The sequence below is a fragment of the Suricata suricatta genome, chromosome 17 (genome assembly GCF_006229205.1).
Source record: "Suricata suricatta isolate VVHF042 chromosome 17, meerkat_22Aug2017_6uvM2_HiC, whole genome shotgun sequence".
NCBI lineage: Eukaryota > Metazoa > Chordata > Mammalia > Carnivora > Herpestidae > Suricata > Suricata suricatta.
The window spans coordinates 53555722-53574005 of NC_043716.1; the positions used below are offsets into that span (position 1 = coordinate 53555722).

The following is an 18284-nucleotide window of genomic DNA, read 5'->3' on the forward strand; positions in this document are numbered from 1 at the left end:
CTGCTGAATGTCCACTGCGTCATTGTTACATCATTTATATAACTGGTCTTCTCTTTCTCTTTTTTAATTTGTTGTGTGTGTGTGTGTGTGTGTTGTGTGTGTTTATTTATTTTTGAGAGCCAGAGAACGGGTGGGAAGGGGGCAGAGAGAGAGGGAGACACAGAGAGAGCGAGGGAGTCACAGAATCTGAAGCAGACTCCAGGCTCCGAGCTGTCATCACAGAGCCTGACGCGGGGCTCGAATTCACAAACCGCGAGATCATGACCTGAGCTGAAATCAGACACTTAACTGACTGAGCCACCCAGGCGCCCTTCTCTTTCTCTTTTTAAAATTACTCACCAAAACTTGTAACCCTAATCTAACCGTGAAAGAAAGCATCAGACGAAACCCAAACTGAAGGTCATTATACAAAATACCTGACCAGTATACCTTAAAATTCTCAAGGTCAAAAGGCAAGGAAAGTCTGAGAGACGATCACAACCCGGAGGAGTCTCAAGAGACCTAACAACTGAATGTAACACCGCATTCCCCAGGGGCTGTGGAACAGAAAAGGGACATTAGGGGAAAAACTAAGGAAAACCAAATAAAGCGTGCTGTTGAGTTGTTAATAACATATTGATACAGGCTCATTAATGGTGGCGAATGTCATACTAATAGGAGATGTTAATTGTAGGGAAAATTGGGTATGCTGTGCCCAGGTTTTCTTTTCTTTCCTTTTTTTTTAGGTAGGCTCCACCACCAGCGCTAAGCCCAGTGCGGAGCTTGAACTCAAGACCCTGAGATCCAGAAGTGAGCTGATACCAAGAGTCAGACACCTAACCGACGGAGCCACCCAGGTGTCCCAACAGGTTTGTTTTAATATAAATCTAAAACTATTCTAAAATAAAAAGGTGATTTAAAAAAATGAAGGCTCCCTTTATGTACACCTATGGGAGAATGTCAAAATATATCAGGTAAAAAAAAAATCAAGATACAGAACAGAAGGTATACTATAGAGAGGAAATAAATCCACTTATATTTACTTTGATTTGCATAACAAAACACTGGCAGGACACATAAGAAATGAGTAGAAGTAGTTTGCTTTCAGGGCCCGGTGGCAGACTTCAGCACAGGCCAGATCCAACTCACTGCATGTTTTTATTTTTATTTTTATTTAAAAAAATTTTTTTAATGTTTTTATTTTTGAGAGAGAGAGAAACAGAGCATGAGTGGGGGAGGGGCAGAGAGAGAGGGAGACACAGAATCTGAAGCAGCTCCTGGCTCTGAGCTAGAGAGAGAGACAGAGACAAAGTGTGGGCAGGGGAGGGACAGAAAGAGAGAGAGAGAGAGGGAGGCACAGAATCTGAAGCAGGCTCCAGGCTCTGAGCTGTCAGCACAGAGCCCAACACAGGGCTCAAACCCACGAACTGTGTGATCATGACCTGCGCTGAAGTCAGCAGCTCAACCGACTGAGCCACTCAGGCGCCCCGAAATATTTTTTTTATGTATTAAACCGCCACCCACTGGGGCTAGCCTTTCCCCTGCTGCTGGTCTCAGGAATCTGCTAGTTTCAGTCTTGTGTTCTGCTTGGTTTGTCAGGAATCTTCAAAAATCCATCTCCGCCTTTTGAGATGCTGCCCAAACCTGGGACCTACTACTTCCCCTGGGAAGTCAGTGGCGGCCAAGTTCCCGACGGGGGCACCCTGAGAACATTCGGAAGGTGAGAACGGGTTTTGCACGGGGTGAGGGAATGTTTCAATTCCCCACCCCCCCTCCACAGACAGAAAAAAAAATAGTTTTATTATAATTTTGTCTAGTTATTTTTTGAAGTTTTTAGAAGTTTCATTTATTTAAGTAATCTCTACCCCTCATGTGTGCCTCAGACTCATGACTTCAATATCAAGGGTTTCATGCTCATCTGAGCCGGCCAGGCACCCCTGTGTTTAGTTATTTTGTTTTTTAAATCTTTTAACGTTTGTTTGTTTATTTATTTAGAGAGAGGGAGAGCCAGCAGGGAAGGGGCAGAGAGAAAGGGAGATGGAATCTGAAGCAGGCTCCAGGCTCTGAACAGTCAGCACGGAGCCTGATGCGGGGCTTGAACCCATAAGCCATGAGATCATGGCCCGAGCCAAAGTCAGACACTCAATGTACCAAACCACCCAGGCACCCCTAAATGCTAAAAATCTAATATATTTTCATCATAAAAAAATGTAGACAGCTCATAAAAGAAAGCAAGCAAAAACTGGTGTAATCTCACTGTCTGGACCGCCACTGCTAACGTTTTGGTGATTACTTTACACATATTCATGTCTCTGCACGTATGTGAATACGAGAATCCCAGGCAGGCTCCACACCGTCAGTGCAGAGCCTGATGCGGGGCTCAAGTTCATAGACCAGGAGCTCACGGCCTGAGCCACCCAGGCGCCCCAAGTTTCTAACTCTTGATTTCGGCTCACATCATGATCTCAAGGCTCATGAGTTTGAGCCCTGCATTGGGCCCAGCACTGCCTGTGGAGCCTGCTTGGGATTCTCTCCTCTCTCTCTTTTTCTCTCTACCCCTCCCTTTCTTTCTCGCGCTCTCTCAAAAATAAACTATAAAAAGTTTTAAAGAAGATCACTAAAACCAAATGTCGACGAGGGCGTGGAGCAGCTAGAGCGGCATACGCTCCTGGTAGGACTGTTTTGGAAAACAGTTTCGCGGTTTCTTTAAAAGCTAGACAGGGGCTCCTACGTGGTTCAGTTGGTTGAGCCTCTGACTGTTTGATTTCAGCTCAGGTCATGATCCCTGGTCATGGGATGGAGTGCCATGGTGGGCTTCACGCTGAGTGTGAAGCCTGCTGGAGATTCTCCCCCTTTGTTCCTCGCCCCTGCCCCCGTCTCTCTCTCCCCCTTCTCGCTCTTTCTTTAAAATAAAAAAAAAGATTTAAAAGGTAAACATACATCTAATGGGGTATCTGGCTGACTTAGTCCATAGAGCATGAAACTCTTATGATCTCAGGGTTATGAGTTCAAGACCTACATTGGGTATAAGAAATTACTTAAATTAGGGGCCCCCGGGTGGCTCAGTCGGTTGAGCGTCCGACTTCGGCTCATGTCATGATCTCACGGTTCGTGGGTTTGAGTCCCGTGTTTGGCTCTGCGCAGACAGATAGCTCAGAGCCTGGAGCCTGCTTCAAACTGTGTGTCTCTTTCTCTCTCTGCTCTTCCCTTGTTCATGCTCTGTCCCTCTCTGTCTCTCAAAAATAAATAAAATGTAAAACAAACCCTAGAAATTACTTAAATGAAAAAAATTATATATATGTATAAGTTGTGTATACACACACACACACACACACACACATACATTTGTGTGATCCTGCCATTCCATTCCTAGGCATGTACTCAAGAGAAATGAAAGCGTGTCTTCACCAAGACTTGTGCGCAATATTTTATTTAAAAATTTTTAATGATTTATTTATTTTTGAGAATGAGGGACAGAGCATGAGCAGGGGAGGGGCAGAGAGGGAGGGAGACACCGAATCCGAAGCAGGTTCCAGGCTCTGAGCTGTCAGCACAGAGCCCAACGCAGGGCTCGAACTCACAGACCATGAGATCATGACCTGAGCCAAAGTCGGAAGCTTAACCGACTGAGCCCCCCGGCGCCCCTTGTGCCCAGTTATTTATAGCAGCTTTCTTTGTAATAGCCAGAAACTAGAAGCATCCCAGATATCCATTTGAATGAATCAATCATGATGTGTCTACCCGATGGAATGTTACTCAGAAGTAAAATGGAATGAACTACTGTAACATGCACTGATGCAGATGCATCTCAAAATAAATATGCTGAAGTAAGGAAACCAGGCCCCCCCAAAAGTTCCATGTCGTATGGCTCCTTTTATCTAAAAGTCTAGAAAATGCAAAGTAATCTACAGTGGAAAGAAAGAGACCAGTCGGCTGCAAGAGTTGCAGGCCTGCCTGGGTGTGGCATGCAGGAGGGTTACCAAAGGGCAAGAGAGAACTTTCCAGCATGATGCAAATAACGTGCTCATGTCTCAGTTCTCCAGCGTATACGATGTCAGATGTCTGATTATGCCCCGTGCCTCTGTGTCATTAATTGTGCTTCAGTTATACAGAGTGTTCAGAGGGCAAAAGACTTGAAGAAACACTTCCTAAAAGAAGATAAACATAACAGCTAGCAGTTGTACAAGAAAGTAAAACAATTTTGCATGACAATTAAAAAATCTATTGATCTATCTATATACTCAAAAGGACAATAAGCACATGAAAGGATGGTCAACATCATTAATCACCAGGGAAATGCAAATTAAAACCACAAAGATATGGTATTTTCATGCCCAGTATGATGACTAAAATTAAAAAGACCATACACACCAAGGGGCACCCCGGTGGCTCAGTCGGTTAAGCGTCCAACTTTGGCTCAGGTCACGATCTCGCAGTTCGTGGGTTTGAGCCCCGCATTGAGCTCTGAGCTGATGCGGGGCTCGAACCCACAAACTGCAAGATTATGACTTGAGCCAAAGTAGGACACTTAAGCAACTGAGCCACCCAGGTCCCCCTACACTTTTTTTTTAAGAGAGAGCAAAAGCGCGTGTAAGTGGGAGAAGGGCAGAGGGTAAGGGGGAGAGAGGGTGTGTCTTAAACAGATTCCACGACCCTGTGACCATGAGCTGAGCTGATATCCAGGGTTGGACACCTAACCTAGCCACCCGGGCGCCGCAAACAAAAATTATTTTTTATTAATTTCAACGGAGTTCGACCGAGCAACAAAAGGAGTAAACCACTGATTTACCCAACAGCATAAATGAGTCTCAAAACCATCATGCTGACTGACAGAAGCTAGTCGCAAAAGAACACATTTTGTTGTGGTTCTGCTTATGTGAGGTGCCTGAGTGGAAAAGCTCGTCTGGAGAGACCAAAGGCAGATTAGTGGGTTCCCCGGGATGGGGATGTGGACACTGACTTCAGAGCGGCACAGGGGAACTTTTGGGGATGATAGACACGTGCCAAATCTCTTTTTTGTTAGAGGATTTTTTTAATGTTTATTTTTGAGACAGAGCGCACAAGCGGGTGAGGGGCAGAGAGAGAGGGAGACAGAATCTGAAGCAGGCTCCGTTGTCAGCCCAAAGCCTGATGAGGGGCCCGAACCCACAAACGGTGAGATCATGACCAGAGCCAAACTCGGACCTCAACTGACTGAGCCGCCCAGGCGCCCTGAAATGTGGCGAATCTTAACTGGGGGTGTGGTCACGTGAGTGCATACTTTTGTCAACGCTCATTAAACAGGTGCCTTTTTATGCACAGACTTGATAATCTTTTTTTTTAATTTTTTTAATGTTTTATTTATTTTTGATACAGAGAGAGACAGAGCATGAGAGGGGGAGGGGCAGAGAGAGAAGGAGACACAGAACCGGAAGCAGGCTCCAGGCTCTGAGCTAGCTGTCAGCACAGAGCCCGACGCGGGGCTCGAACCCACGAACGTGAGATCATGACCTGAGCTGAAGTCAGAGGCTTAACCGACTGAGCCACCCAGGCGCCCCCAGACTTGATATCTTAACAACGTAGACTGAAAACAGTTTTTCTGACTTGTTGCTGCCCTTTTTATTTCTCTGGCCGGAGTCCCCTGGACTCATTGGACTCCTGGAACCTTTTGAGCTTTCTGTTTGTTCTGTGTGTGGATGCAAACGATCACGGTTTTCCTGACCTGCAGATTGTGCCTGTATGATCCGGCCCAGTCCCGAGTCACCTTGAGGGCCCAGCACGGACCTGACGAGCACCAGGTCCTGGTCTGCACCAAGCTGGTGGAGCCGTTCCGAGCCCAGCTGGACTCCATGTACCTGGTCCTGGGGGAGCTCGAGCGTCAGGGTAAGCCTCACACGCCCCTTTCACTGTGGTTCCTGAGTGCGACTGTCGTCAGTTAGTCCGGCGCCTGGCTTCTGACCCCATCGGAGTCCCTCACTGGGGTTCACCTTCCTTCCCAACCCGCCCACAAGTTCAGGGACTTGTGGGAAACGGATGTGATCCGACCCAGTGGACCTGCTCTAGGGAAGTGAGCGAGGAGAGAGTCCATCAATCTCTGAAGGCTTACCACGTGCTAGGCCTGGTACTCGGCGGTTTGCTGAAATGTTTGTGAATCTGCCCACCGGGCCTTCCCCTGAGTCTTACGGCTGCTGGTTCACGGATGAGCAAACCAAGGCTCAGAGAGGATGGGGCAGGAGTCACGGCCAGGAAGTCGGCGTCAGAGGAATAGAAGGGAAGGAATATGAGCAACCGGGGAGAATCCCTCGGGCATCGAGAGTTGAAGGTTGCTCTTTTTTTTTTTTAATGTTTATTTTTGAAAGCAGGGGCGAGGGGGAGAGAGAGAGCGAGCGCGAGAGCGAGCCCTTACAAGAGCAGGGGAGGGGCAGAGAGAGGGAGACAGACACTTGGATGGGTTCTTTGCTTCGCGCTCTGGCCATCCCTGTGCTTTCTTCCGTTATGCAGTTGACATCATACTACGTAACGTCGTATTGGGTTATTTTGGCTGCATGTGCATTATAAACATTTCCCAGTGTTTTTGAAATCTGTGTAGACATAGTGTTTAAGAGCTATATAATATTTTATAGATTAGATGTGTATCTTGATTCACACGACCGCTCACATGAATATCGTTTCCATTTTTTCTCTTATACTGTATGTTGACTGGTTAAGAAATTATAGTATATTCAGTCAGTGGGATAATATGCAGCCATTAAAAAATGGTGTTGTAGGGGTGCCTGAGTGGCTCAGTCAGTTAAGCACCTGACCTCAACTCAGGCCATGATCTCAGTTTGTGAGTCTGAGCCCCATATCCTCCTGGAACCTGCTTCAGATTCTGTGTCTCCCTCTCTCTGCCTCTCCCCCAATCACACTCTTTCTCTCTCAAAAATGAATCAATGTTAAATTTTTTTAAATGGTGTTGTGAATCTTTATCAGTTGACCTGAAGAGAAGTTCATAATATCGCACTAAGAAAAAGCAGTTTACAAAACAGTATGTAAGATCCCATGTTTTAAGAAAGATTTTATTTTTAACCAATCTCTGTATCCAACATGAGGCTCGAACTTACAACCCCGAGATCAAGAGTCACCTGCTCTACCACTGAGCCCGCCAGGCACCCCTAATATACATTTTTTGTATACATAGAAGTTTGAAAGATTCTTCCCCAAAATGTTAACAGTAGTTATTTCTGCGTGGTGGGATTGTGGGATTCTTTGTATTTTTATTAGCATTTTACAATGAAAATGTATTGCTTCTTTTAAATCTTTCTTTAAAACTGTTTTCAATTGATTATTTTGAGAGAGAGAGAGAGAGAGAGAGAGAGAGCGAGCGAGAGAGAGCACAAGCATGAGCGTGAGTAGGGGAAAGGCAGAGAAAGGGAGGGAGAAAATCCCAAGCAGGTTCTGTGATATCAGAGCAGAGCCTGACACAGGGCTCAAACCCATGAAGTGCGAGATCAAGACCTGAGCTGAAATCAAGAGTTGGGGGCGCCTGGGTGGCTTAGTTTGTTAAACTTCCAACTTCAGCTCAGGTCATGCCCTCACAGTTTGTGAGTTCGAGCCCCTACGTTGGGCTCTGTGCTGACAGCTCAGAGCCTGGAGCCTGCTTCAGATTCTATGTCCCTCTCTTTGCCCCTCCCCTGCTCATACCATCTCTCTCTCTCTCTCAAAAATAAATAAATATTTTTTTTTAAGTAAAAAAAAAAAGGTCGAAGCTTAACTGACTGAGCCACCCAGGTACTCCAAAAAATGTATGTTTTTAGAGCCAGGGGGGTAAAAATGTTTTTTAACAAATATGTCGATGTTGAGGTATATTAAAAACTCTATAGTTAATATCCTTTGGCACTAATCTTTGTCCATTTTCTGATTATTTCTTCAGGATAATTTCCTGAAGATATAGAGTAGATAGAATAGAATTGCTCTATCAAAGGAGACAAACATAGATGTTTCTTGCTTTCCACCACCAACTTCCTTTCAAAAAGTCCTGGTGGATTTTAGCTCTGGCTGAAACGCACTAGAAGAAATGTTATTAAATGGCATTCGCTGTAATCATCTTTGATTTCATAATAGTTCATCTTTATCCAGGCTTAATCCTTTGAGCTCACAGAGCCCCTGCCCTGCTGTTAATTTGAGAGAGGCATCAGGAGGGGCTTGCGAACGGAAACAAAGGGCTCTTGCACAAATGATTTCCACACGGCGGCCCCAGGTCACCTGAGGTTTCTCCTGTACCCCGGCCCTGCAGTGAATCCTGGGAGCTCTCAGGAGCCCGCCGCCCAGGGTCTGGGGTGCTGAGGCCTGATCGCAAATACAGAGAGGGGTTGAAACTTAGGCCGGCCGGCCAGGATGAGGGCAGGACCTGGCGTGGATCTTTAGAATCACTTGTGGGAAGAACAATGGAAAAAAGCTTCTGTAAGTTCAACCTGTGTGATTTTTTTTTTAATTTTAATTTTTTTAAATTTTTTTTAATGTTTTATTTATTTTTGATACAGAGAGAGACAGAGCATGAGAGGGGGAGGGGCAGAGAGAGAAGGAGACACAGAACAGGAAGCAGGCTCCAGGCTCTGAGCAGGCTGTCAGCACGTGAGATCTGACCTGAGCCAAAGTCGGAGGCTTAACCGACTGAGCCACCCAGGCACCCCCCGTGTGATTTTTTAAATTTAACATTTTCAAATCAAATGTGCACAAGTGAAGTGGTGGCATGGACCTCCCTGTCTGTGCCCATCGCCCAGATTCCTCAGGGACCCGTAGCCTACTCTGCCTGAGTCTCTGCTGCCGGCATTTGTTTTGTTGGTGTCTTTAGAGCCAATCTGATATCATTTCGTTTACCCAGAAACACCTCGTGTGTCCCTAACATTATTATAATCACACTCAACAAAATAGCTGTTCCCTGATATAATTTAATACATTTGTCCATGTTCACTCTCCTCTTCTCCATGGCTTTTTTTTTTTAATGTTTATTTTTGAGAAAGAGAGACAGAGACAGATGATCAGAAGCCAGCTCCTCCGAGAGTGAAGAGCCCCGAGGAAGGGCTTGAACTCATGAACCGTGAGATCTTGACCTGAGCTGAAGTCAGACGTTTTAACTGACTGAGCCACCCAGGCACCCCTCCATGGCTTTTTAAAATTTGTTAGTGCAGCTCAAGATTCCAAGTCTGTATATTGCATTTGGGTTACACACCCCAAGTCTCTTGTAATTGGTTTTTGTTGTTTTTTTTTAATGCCATTTATTAGACAACTCAGGTCTGGAATTGGCCAATTGCTTCCTCCTGGTTGCATTAAACCTTCTCTTTCCAGCCTTTTCCTGAGTGTCGTTCAGGGACAGCAAAGGGTCAAAGAGAAGAAAAAGGTCTTTAGGGAAGAATCATAGTCACTAAACGCAGGAAACTTCCAGAGGCACTTCTCTGAAGCCCTGATGAAATAATGAATCCAGACAAGGATCGGCCTTATCACTGGCTGCTCCCACTAGTCAAGGAAGTAGGACAGGAACGTTGCAAAGCTGGAGTCAGCCAGCGACACCCAGACCTGCCCGGACCTGCCCTGTCAGCCCGACACCACGGAAGCAGATGGGTCAGTCTCGCACCTGCGCTGTGATGCACTTTGAAGGCATAGATGGTGCTGCTCTGTGTCCTTGCCCCCCCACCGCTCCCCAAAACCTGAATAATCAAACCTCAGATCGAGCAGCACTCTGTCGAGGGTCTGGCTACTTTATTGCTTCTCCTTATTTTCATCACAATCTGTTTTTGTTTTTGCTTTTTTTTTTTTTTTGGTCTTAAAAAATGTTTCAGTGGGTGCCTGGGTGGCTCAGTTGGTTAGCATCCGACTTTGGCTCAGGTCATGACCTCACAGTCCGTGGGTTGGACCCCCGAGTCGGGCTCTGTGCTGACAGCTCAGAGCCTGGAGCCTGCTTCCGATTCTGTGTCTCCCCCTCTCTCTGCCCCTCCCCTGCTTGCACTCTGTCTGTCTGTCTCTCAAATATTAATGAACATTAAAAAAATTTTTTTAGAGTTTTCCCTAAATTTCTAATTTCTGAACAAAACCTGCTCATCATTTGCAACTGACACACGGCAGGAAAGACGAGGATGAGGAGGGAGGGGCAGAGTGTGGCCGAGCCCGGAGGTGACCGCTGATCCGCAGAGACGGTGATGGTCCTGCCTGGTTACTTTCAACCTCGTCTGTCTGTCCTGCCCCGGCCAGATTCCAAGTCCCTGGGGGCACAAAGGTCTGCTGGACACAAGATAAGCTTAGCAGTTCTGAGGACAGACAAGGGGTCACCCATGGCCAGATTCTGAAAAATGCGCACACAGCTAGCCAAGGAGGACCAAAGAGGGAGGCCATGGCAGAAACCCACGGGCTGTGACATGTCCTTTGGGCACCAGCTAAGGGCCCCAGGGCTTCCTGCCCGAAGATTGAGGCCGGGGTGCAGGCTTTCCCCCAGCGCTGCTCCAGGGTCCCGAGAATTCCTAGGCTGCAGGTGACCTTGCCTTCAGCCAGCGGGCTGCCCTAGGGCCCTCGCCATAAATCCCAGAAACGCCACCTGCCTGGTTTTCTTCCCGATGACCTTTATTCCCTCCCAAGCCTTCCTGCTGTGTTCTCTAGAACCTTCGCTCCTCCCTGAAAGACTCCTTTTTATACTCTCGCCTTCGCTGGGACTTGCCTGAAACCCGGCTCTTCTGCGGGACAACAGCTCCCTCCTGTCCTCATGTGGGGCCCGGCCTGCCCTCCAGGTCACTCCCACCACCAGCCCTGGAAGGGGGGGGCCAGCAGCCTGCTGGTGAGTCTTTATGCCACTCTGCCAACGACCGGTTCTGCCTCCCACGGCCACACCTCTGCCACCCGAAACTGCGGCTGTGCGGCTGGTTGCCTGTCTGCTTCTCTGGCCCCTGCAGCGCCGCGGGACCTGTGGACTTGGGGCTCTGGCTTTTTCTCCCACCTCCTTGCCCCCCTCCAGCCCCGCCTCACGCTCAGGGCAGCCCCTTGCTTCCATCACAGCGGCCTGACGACCCCCAGCCCCCGCCCTCTCGGGCCCCACCCGCCCGCTGATGGGGAAGGTTCACGTGCTGCGTGGATGTCAGCCTGACGGGTTCGAGGTGCCTCGCCCGTGATCCCCAGCAGCTGCCTCCGCCTCTCACCTGTCACACATCTACTCCATCACCTCCACGCCCCTCCTGGCAGGTTCTGTACCGCCTGCGTCCCAGGTGCAACCTTAAATTACCTGCGTCCACACCTACCAGACGCTCCTTTCTTCATCTGCGAGCGAGGAGGGTCCTACCTCCCTGCGGCTCAGCCCCTGTGCCGTGACCCCCAGCCTGCCCTCCCGTGGGGACTTTGCTCTCCCGAGTCCCTGACCTTCCCACTGCTTCTTCCCGGTCAGCATATAAGTCACTCAGACTTCTTCTATATTAAAATAATAGTGTCGTCTTCTGCTCTGCATCCCGGCCTCGCTGTGACCCTCCTTCTCTGCTTGGGCACACTTCCTAAAAGCCGGTCTGTTCTCCGGGCGCCTGGGCAGCTCAGTTGGTTAAGTGTCTGACTCTTGGTTTCGGCTCAGGGGTCATGATTTCACTGCGCGTGGGTTCGAGCCCCACAGAGCGCAGAGCCTGCTTGGGATTCTGTCTCCCTCTCTCTCTGCCCTTCCTCTGCTCAGGCTCACTCTCTCAAAATAAATACACTTAAAGAAGGTCTGTTCTTCATATCACCCCTTCCTTCTACCCACGCCTCCACCCACTGCTTTCCAACTGTTCTTGGCCTCCAGTCTCTGTTGCTCTGGGTTCGTTACGCTTCCAAGCAGAACTTCCTAAAGGACTGTCTCCCTGGCCATCTTGTTTGGAAACGCTCTTCTCCCCTCCCTACGGCATTTCTTCAAACACTTTCATCCCAGTTCCAGAGACCTTCTGCGGACGGACTGACAGACTCGCCCGGTTTGTCCCTTGTGATAATACCTTTCAAAAGGTCACTTCCATGTTTAGTAACAATTTTCATTCGCAGGGAGAAACAACATGCTCCTTAATGTAAATAGAGAAGGGAGGGCTGCCCCAGGCTGACGGGAGGAAAGCGCTGATAGGCATCATGTAAGAAGAGTCCTACAAGGGCCGCCTGGGGGCGCAGTCGGTTAAGTGTCTGACTTCAGCTCAGGTCACGATCTCGTGGTGTGTGGGTTCGAGCCCCGCGTTGGGCTCTGTGCTGACCGCTCGGAGCCTGGAGCCTGTTTCAGATTCTGTGTCTCCCTCTCTCTCTGCTCCTCCCCTACTTGTGCTCTGTTTCTTTCTGTCTCAAAAATAAATAAACTATTAAAAAAAAAGTCCTGCGAAATCGTGTCAGATAGCTAAGAACATCTTTGTGCAGGTAGTTTTAATTGCAGACGAGAGCTGTGGTTTATGTTCTTGCTTGTCCCGTGTCACCCTGAACACGTGCAGCTGCTCTGTGACACCTGTATGGGGCTACACGTGTGACAAGAAAAGGTCTAGCCTTTCGGCAGATACGCTGTGTGATTGATCAGTATCCATCACCCAGCTATTCCTGAAGAGGCCCGAGTGAGGAGAGTCCACCATCTACAGGATGGAGATCCAGACAGGGCCACCCGCCCACTGCCCCCCGGGCTGTGCCCTGCCTGCCCCCCAGCACTGGGGCCAGTAGAAGCTGAGGACACACAGGCAGCCTCCTGTTCCAAACGAGTTCGTTTTCCAGTGCTGAAGGCTGGAATCCAGACAGTCCAACATCCTGAATTCTGCCCCCCAGGCCGTGTGAAATCAAGAGAGTTGTCCAGGGGTCACCTGGGAGGCTCAGTCGGTTAAGCATCAGATTTGCGCTCAGGTCATGATCTCATCGTTTGTGAGTTCGAGCCCCACGTGGGGCTCTGTGCGGACAGCTCAGAGCCTGGAGCCTGCTTCGGATTCTGTGTCTCCCTCTCTCTGCCCCTCTTCTGCTAGTGCTGCCTCTCTCTCTCTCTCTCAAAAATAAACATTAAAAAATTTTTTAAGTGGTCTAGGGGTGCCTGGCTGGCTCAGTGGGTAGAGTATGCAGTTCTTGATCTGAGAGTTATAAGTTCAAGCCCCATTGAGAGTAGGGCCTACTTAAAGAAGAAGGAAGGAGAAAAAAAAGATGTCTAGACGAGAAGGAAGGCTAGGCATGGACTTATCTAACCAGAGGGCCTCTAACTCAAAGCTGCATCAGAAGAAGACAGGATAATGTTCTAGAACATTGGATATATTCATGATGTGCCCAGAGAGCATAAAGAACATGGGGGAAACTAATAGGGGCGCCTGGGTGGCTCAATCAGTTAAGCCTCCGACTTCGGCTCAAGTCAGATTTCACGGTCATGGGTTCGAGCCCTGCATCAGGCTTCGTACTGACAGCTAGCTCAGAGCCTGGAGCCTGCTTCCGGTTCTCTGTCTCCTTCTCTCTCTGACTCTCCCCCTCTCATTCTCTGTCTCTCTCTGTATCAAAAATAAATAAAACATTAAAAAAAAAAAACTGTTGGGGCAAGGCCCAGGTCTCTTTCCGGCTGCTGTTACCTGCATGTCTGCATCTTTGCATGGGGTCAGTACAGCCAATGCTGGGAGCACCGCCCAGCCCCTTGTCCAGGGTGGGATAACCTGACCCCATAAGGCCAAGCGTTATCCCTCGGATCTACTAACTATGGGGTTCTCTTTGCCCCAATTTCCAAGCCAGTGGGCCCATTAGGCCAGAGGGGCCCTTCCTTAGTACAAATGGAGAACTAGGTTGGTGACTGAGACCCTCCTTAACCCACGCACCTGGGTCCTACAGAGAAGGCGGCAGGAATTAAGATGACAAAGGAGGGGCACCTGGGTGGCTCAGTCTGTTAAGCATCTGAATCTTGGGGCGCCTGGGTGGCTCAGTCGGTTAAGCCTCCGACTTCGGCTCAGGTCAGATCTCACATTCGTGGGTTCGAGCCCCGCATCAGGCTCTGTGCTGACAGCTAGCTCAGAGCCTGGAGCCTGCTTCCAGTTCTGTGTCTCCTTCTCTCTCTGCCCCTCCCCCTCTCATGCTCTGTCTCTCTCTGTATTAAAAATAAATAAAACATTTAAAAAAATTAAAAAAAAAAAAAGCATCTGAATCTGGATCTCAGCTCAGGTCTTGATCTCAGGGTCGTGAGTTCAAGCCCCTTACACTGAGCTTCATGCTGGCTGTGGGGCCCACTCACAAAAAGAAAAAAAGACCACAAAGGAAGGCAGTAGAGGGTGCCTCTCTCTGGCCCTTCCTCCGGGCAGAAGTGGGATTTTCAGGCTGTCCCCAAAGTTCCAGACACGCATTGATTGTGTGTGGCAGGGCCCTGGTAGGAAAATTACCGGAACTCCACATGCCATCCCTCAGACTCGTCCTATGAAAATTCAGGGCTGAGAGCAACGCCGGGGGAAGCAGCTGGAATGCAGCTGTGAGGTGTGTGGCCGGCACACGGGTCCGTCACTGCCGGTGCCTCGTGCTGTGTCTTTCAGACGGAGGCTCCGTGGTGAAGGCGCGGGTGCTGACTTGTGTGGAAGGGATGAATCTCCCCTTGCTCGAACAAGCCGTCCGGGAGCAGAGGAGGTACCAGCAGGAGAGGGACAGCAGCCAGCAGCGAGTGGCGGTTCCTGACAACTGTCCCCCCCAAACCTGCCGCTGAGATCAAGCCCCCTGGAGATGCTAGAGCCACTGCAGAGAAGATGCGGAGCCTTCCCCAGGAAATGACAGCCTTTGTCTGGAGCTGCAGAGCAGGGGTGGGAGTGGGGTGGGGTTGCTAATTTGCATTGTTCCAGACACCCTGTGGGATGCTGGGGCCTGAGCCTCGAGTGGGAATATGGAGGGTTCTGGAAATTTCTCATGAATAAAACCTCCAGTGGGGGGAGACCTTGTGTTGTGTGCACGTGGTGCAGCGCCGGCCGGGACCAGGAGGGGGAGCTGGGGAGCCGGCAGCCTGTCAGCAGCGAAGCTCCAGGAGCACAGGGTTTCTGGTGAATTCTGGGGTTGGGGTTACCAGGGGGGTGGTGCTAGGGGCCCAAGGATGCAGGGGGGCTGTCCCCACTGAGGTTCTGTCCTCACAGAAAGCTGGGCGTTCCCAGACAGTTGGGGCCCAACCCCTCACCCTGGCCTTGCGGCCTAGGGCAGGATGTGGCTTCAGAAACCCTTTCGGACCCCTGACCTCTGCCCCAAGCTGACCCCGGCCCCTCAGGCCACCCCACTGGGTAGCCTTCTCCCCCAGAGCCTGGAGCTGGCAGGGCAGAGGCGGGGGGGGGGGGGGGGGGGGGGCTGCTGAGAAGTTTGGACCCTCCGGCGCTCCGTAGCCAGACACCTTCCTGGCTGGGCTGAGGGGAGGCCTGGGCTGGGGGTGAGTTCCCTGGGCTGAGGAGGGTTGAGCAGGGCAGGGGCTGGCCTGGTGGGGGCGCTGAGGGTGCCAGTGAATGTCCCAGGCGCCCTTTGTTTCCTGGGCAGCTCTGTGGCCATGGACGTGTTCCAGAAGGTAGAGAAGATCGGAGAGGGCACCTATGGGGTGGTGTATAAGGCCAAGAACAAGGAGACGGGGCAGCTTGTGGCCCTCAAGAAGATCAGGCTGGATTTGTGAGTGCCCGGAGGGCCCCTGGGCCACATCTGCCCTGGGAGGTGCCCCCCCCGTCCATCCAACACACACCTCAGGGTTTTACATTCAATTGCACTTCTGAGTGTGTACAGTTAACAGCGGGGGTAAGGGGGGAGGGGGGGCGTGGCACAGGGGTGCAGCCTGCCTCATTCCCGCCACGCTTTGCCCAGGGGCCCCTGGTGGTGTTACTCTGTGCTGAGGACTGCAGTGCCCCATCGCTGGGGGCCAGGCTGATCCTTCTGGAATACGGAACGCACAGGGAACTCCCCGCCGGGGCAGAAGCACCCTTCTTGGCTCCCTGCCTCCACTGCCATGCCCTCTTTCCCCTGTAGGGAAACTGAGGGAGTCCCAAGCACTGCCATCAGGGAGATCTCCCTGCTCAAAGAGCTGAAGCACCCCAACATCGTCAGGTGAGGTGGGGAAGGAGGCGGGGCGGCCGGGCCCGTCCCGGTCCAGCCGGAGCCGCGTTCTGACTGGTGGACCCCGGCCAGGCTGCTGGACGTGGTGCACTGTGAGAAGAGGCTGTACCTGGTGTTCGAGTTCCTCAGCCAGGACCTGAAGAAGTACATGGACTCCACGCCGGCCTCCGGGCTCCCCCTGCACTTGGTCAAGGTAGAGGGTCGGGGGAGGCCAGGCACTGCCCTGCTCGCCCAGCCCTGCTTCCGCTCAGCCCGCCCCTTCCCTGCTTGCCATTACAGAGCTACCTCTTCCAGCTGCTGGAGGGGGTGAGCTTCTGCCACTCCCACCGGGTCATCCACCGAGACCTGAAGCCCCAGAATCTGCTCATCGACGAGTTGGGTGCCATCAAGCTGGCTGACTTTGGACTGGCGCGAGCCTTCGGGGTGCCCCTACGCACCTACACCCACGAGGTTCCGCAGGACAGAGGGGAGAGGACGGCTGAGGGGCCGTCACGTGAACACTCAGCCACCCTGCATGATGCCGCTTTCTCGCCCCCACAGGTGGTGACACTTTGGTATCGCGCGCCTGAGATCCTCTTGGGCAGCAAGTTCTATTCCACGGCCGTGGATGTCTGGAGCATTGGCTGTATCTTTGCCGAGATGGTAGAGAGAGGGACAGACATGGCGACAGGGAGGCCACAGGCAGGGTCCTGTGGGGTGGGGGGTGGGGTGCAATGGGCAGTGCAACTCTGATGCTCCCATTAGGGGCGGATTAAGGGTGTTTGGGACGGGTTGTGGGACTAAGGAAGCGGGGCCTCGTTCCAGAAAAGATCGGGATTCTGAGCACAGCCGTAGGAGGGATATCTTATCTGGTGTTGGATTCTGTAGGACAAGGGAGTGGACCCCACACCCCATCTCCCTCATTGCAGGTAACCCGTCGAGCCCTGTTTCCTGGCGACTCTGAGATTGACCAGCTCTTTCGAATCTTTCGAACCCTGGGGACGCCCGATGAAGCCATGTGGCCAGGAGTCACCCAGCTGCCTGACTATAAGGGCAGTTTCCCCAAGTGGACCCGGAAGGGGCTGGAGGAGATTGTACCTGGTCTGGAACCAGCGGGCAAGGACCTGCTCATGGTAGGTACAGGTCAGGGGCAGGGGAGGCCCAGAGAGGCTGCTGCTCCCACCGGAAGTATCCACTCTGTCAGCCAGTCCCTTGTGTCACCCTACCTCCTTCTGAGTCCCTTTTCTGACCCCTGACTGTCTCTGACCCTGTGCGTATTGATTGTTCAATCTGAGGTCTGGGAACCTCTGGCAGGAGGAAGACAGATGATCTCGGCCTCTAGTCTGCAGGAGGTCGGGGAGGTTGCCCGGGCTGGACTAGAACTCATTCTTGGTCCGATTCCAAGCGCATCCAGAACTGGCTTCAGTGCTGGGAAGCGGTGGCGGCCTGCAGGCAGCGGCCCCGGGGCTCAGGGCCCCGCCTCCTAGGGCCTGAGGATCAATTTCTTTCCTCCTCCTTCCTCCCCAGCAACTCCTGCAGTACGACCCCAGCCAGCGGATCTCCGCCAAGGCCGCCCTCGCACACCCGTACTTCTTGGCCGCTGAGGCCCCCCAGGCCCCCCACCAGCGCGTGCTGGAGCGTTTCTGCCGCTAAGAGGGTGTGAGGCCCTCGGAGCCTCTCTCCACTGCTGCCCCGGCTGCCTCCCACCCTCTTCTTGAGAAAGAGGACCTCTCTGGGAGGGAGCAAAGCTGAGGAATTTGGCATCAGCGGCCAGAGGGCTGAGTTTGGGTCAGTCCTGCCCGCAGGTTAAGGAGTTCTGTGTTGTTTGTTGGGTTTGACAGTGCGGTTCAAGAGGGGAGCCCCGTGCGCCAGGGGTGTGTTAGAGGCTGGGCCCCCTGGCGCTTGGAAAGACAGGGGCCGAGGAGAGGAGGAAGGCTGCCCCCATGTGGTGGCAAGGCAGAACCAGATTCCTGCCCCCCCCAAGGGAAAGGGTGCCCTCTGCTGGTCTTTTTGGCTTTAAAATGTTTGGGGGAAAAGTTGCATTCCAGTTAAGAGTCCAAGTTAAACAGGAAGTGGGGCCAGGGAGAGAGAGGACATTTTCCTGATCTCAGGGGAGATCAGGGTGTGTGTCTGGCTGTTCTAAGTAGCTGTCTTGTACTTGGGATATGCTTACGTTGTTTGCCTCTGGCTTTAAGAACAGGAAATAAAAGTGCTATATTCTTGAGTTTTCCAGTGTTTTTTTCCCCTCCGGGGCTTACCAGGGACTTGCTGACAAGGGGGAGGTTGACTGGGGCTGGAGACTGTTCCTGGCCGAAGTCAGCGAC

At 51.4% G+C, this 18284-nt stretch overlaps 2 protein-coding genes across 4 annotated transcripts; both read left to right on the forward strand.

Moving 5' to 3' along the window:
• The first annotated feature begins 812 nt into the window (after nt 1–812).
• TEN1 (TEN1 subunit of CST complex) lies at nt 813–14840 on the forward strand. Its single transcript, XM_029927946.1, has 4 exons — nt 813–848; nt 1579–1699; nt 5687–5841; nt 14445–14840. The coding sequence occupies exons 2-4, from the start codon at nt 1611–1613 to the stop codon at nt 14609–14611; spliced, it is 411 nt and encodes a 136-aa protein (XP_029783806.1). The 5' UTR covers nt 813–848; nt 1579–1610; the 3' UTR covers nt 14612–14840.
• A 549-nt stretch (nt 14841–15389) lies between these two features.
• CDK3 (cyclin dependent kinase 3) lies at nt 15390–18167 on the forward strand. 3 transcript variants are annotated; one of them, XM_029928965.1, is made up of 7 exons: nt 15390–15543; nt 15895–15972; nt 16054–16174; nt 16261–16431; nt 16522–16684; nt 16786–17093; nt 17488–18167. In XM_029928965.1, exons 1-7 carry the CDS (start codon nt 15428–15430, stop codon nt 17611–17613), a joined length of 1083 nt encoding a protein of 360 aa, XP_029784825.1. In that variant the 5' UTR covers nt 15390–15427; the 3' UTR covers nt 17614–18167. The 3 variants fall into 3 exon arrangements, with proteins under 3 accessions (XP_029784825.1, XP_029784824.1, XP_029784823.1); XM_029928964.1 differs by having other exon boundaries at nt 16522–16623; nt 16890–17093; XM_029928963.1 differs by having other exon boundaries at nt 16261–16623; nt 16890–17093.
• Nucleotides 18168–18284: the final 117 nt, after the last annotated feature.

What these genes read in the sequence shown, in the direction of transcription:
- TEN1 (XM_029927946.1), top strand. Translation starts at nt 1,611, where the DNA reads ATGCTGCCCAAACCTGGGACCTACTACTTCCCCTGGGAAGTCAGTGGC. An exon ending in ACCCTGAGAACATTCGGAAG is followed by an intron (nt 1,700 to 5,686) that starts GTGAGAACGGGT and finishes CCTGACCTGCAG; the next exon opens with ATTGTGCCTGTATGATCCGG. An exon ending in GGGGGAGCTCGAGCGTCAGG is followed by an intron (nt 5,842 to 14,444) that starts GTAAGCCTCACA and finishes TGTGTCTTTCAG; the next exon opens with ACGGAGGCTCCGTGGTGAAG.
- CDK3 (XM_029928965.1), top strand. Translation starts at nt 15,428, where the DNA reads ATGGACGTGTTCCAGAAGGTAGAGAAGATCGGAGAGGGCACCTATGGG. An exon ending in AAGAAGATCAGGCTGGATTT is followed by an intron (nt 15,544 to 15,894) that starts GTGAGTGCCCGG and finishes TTTCCCCTGTAG; the next exon opens with GGAAACTGAGGGAGTCCCAA. An exon ending in AGGGTCCTGTGGGGTGGGGG is followed by an intron (nt 16,685 to 16,785) that starts GTGGGGTGCAAT and finishes GCCTCGTTCCAG; the next exon opens with AAAAGATCGGGATTCTGAGC.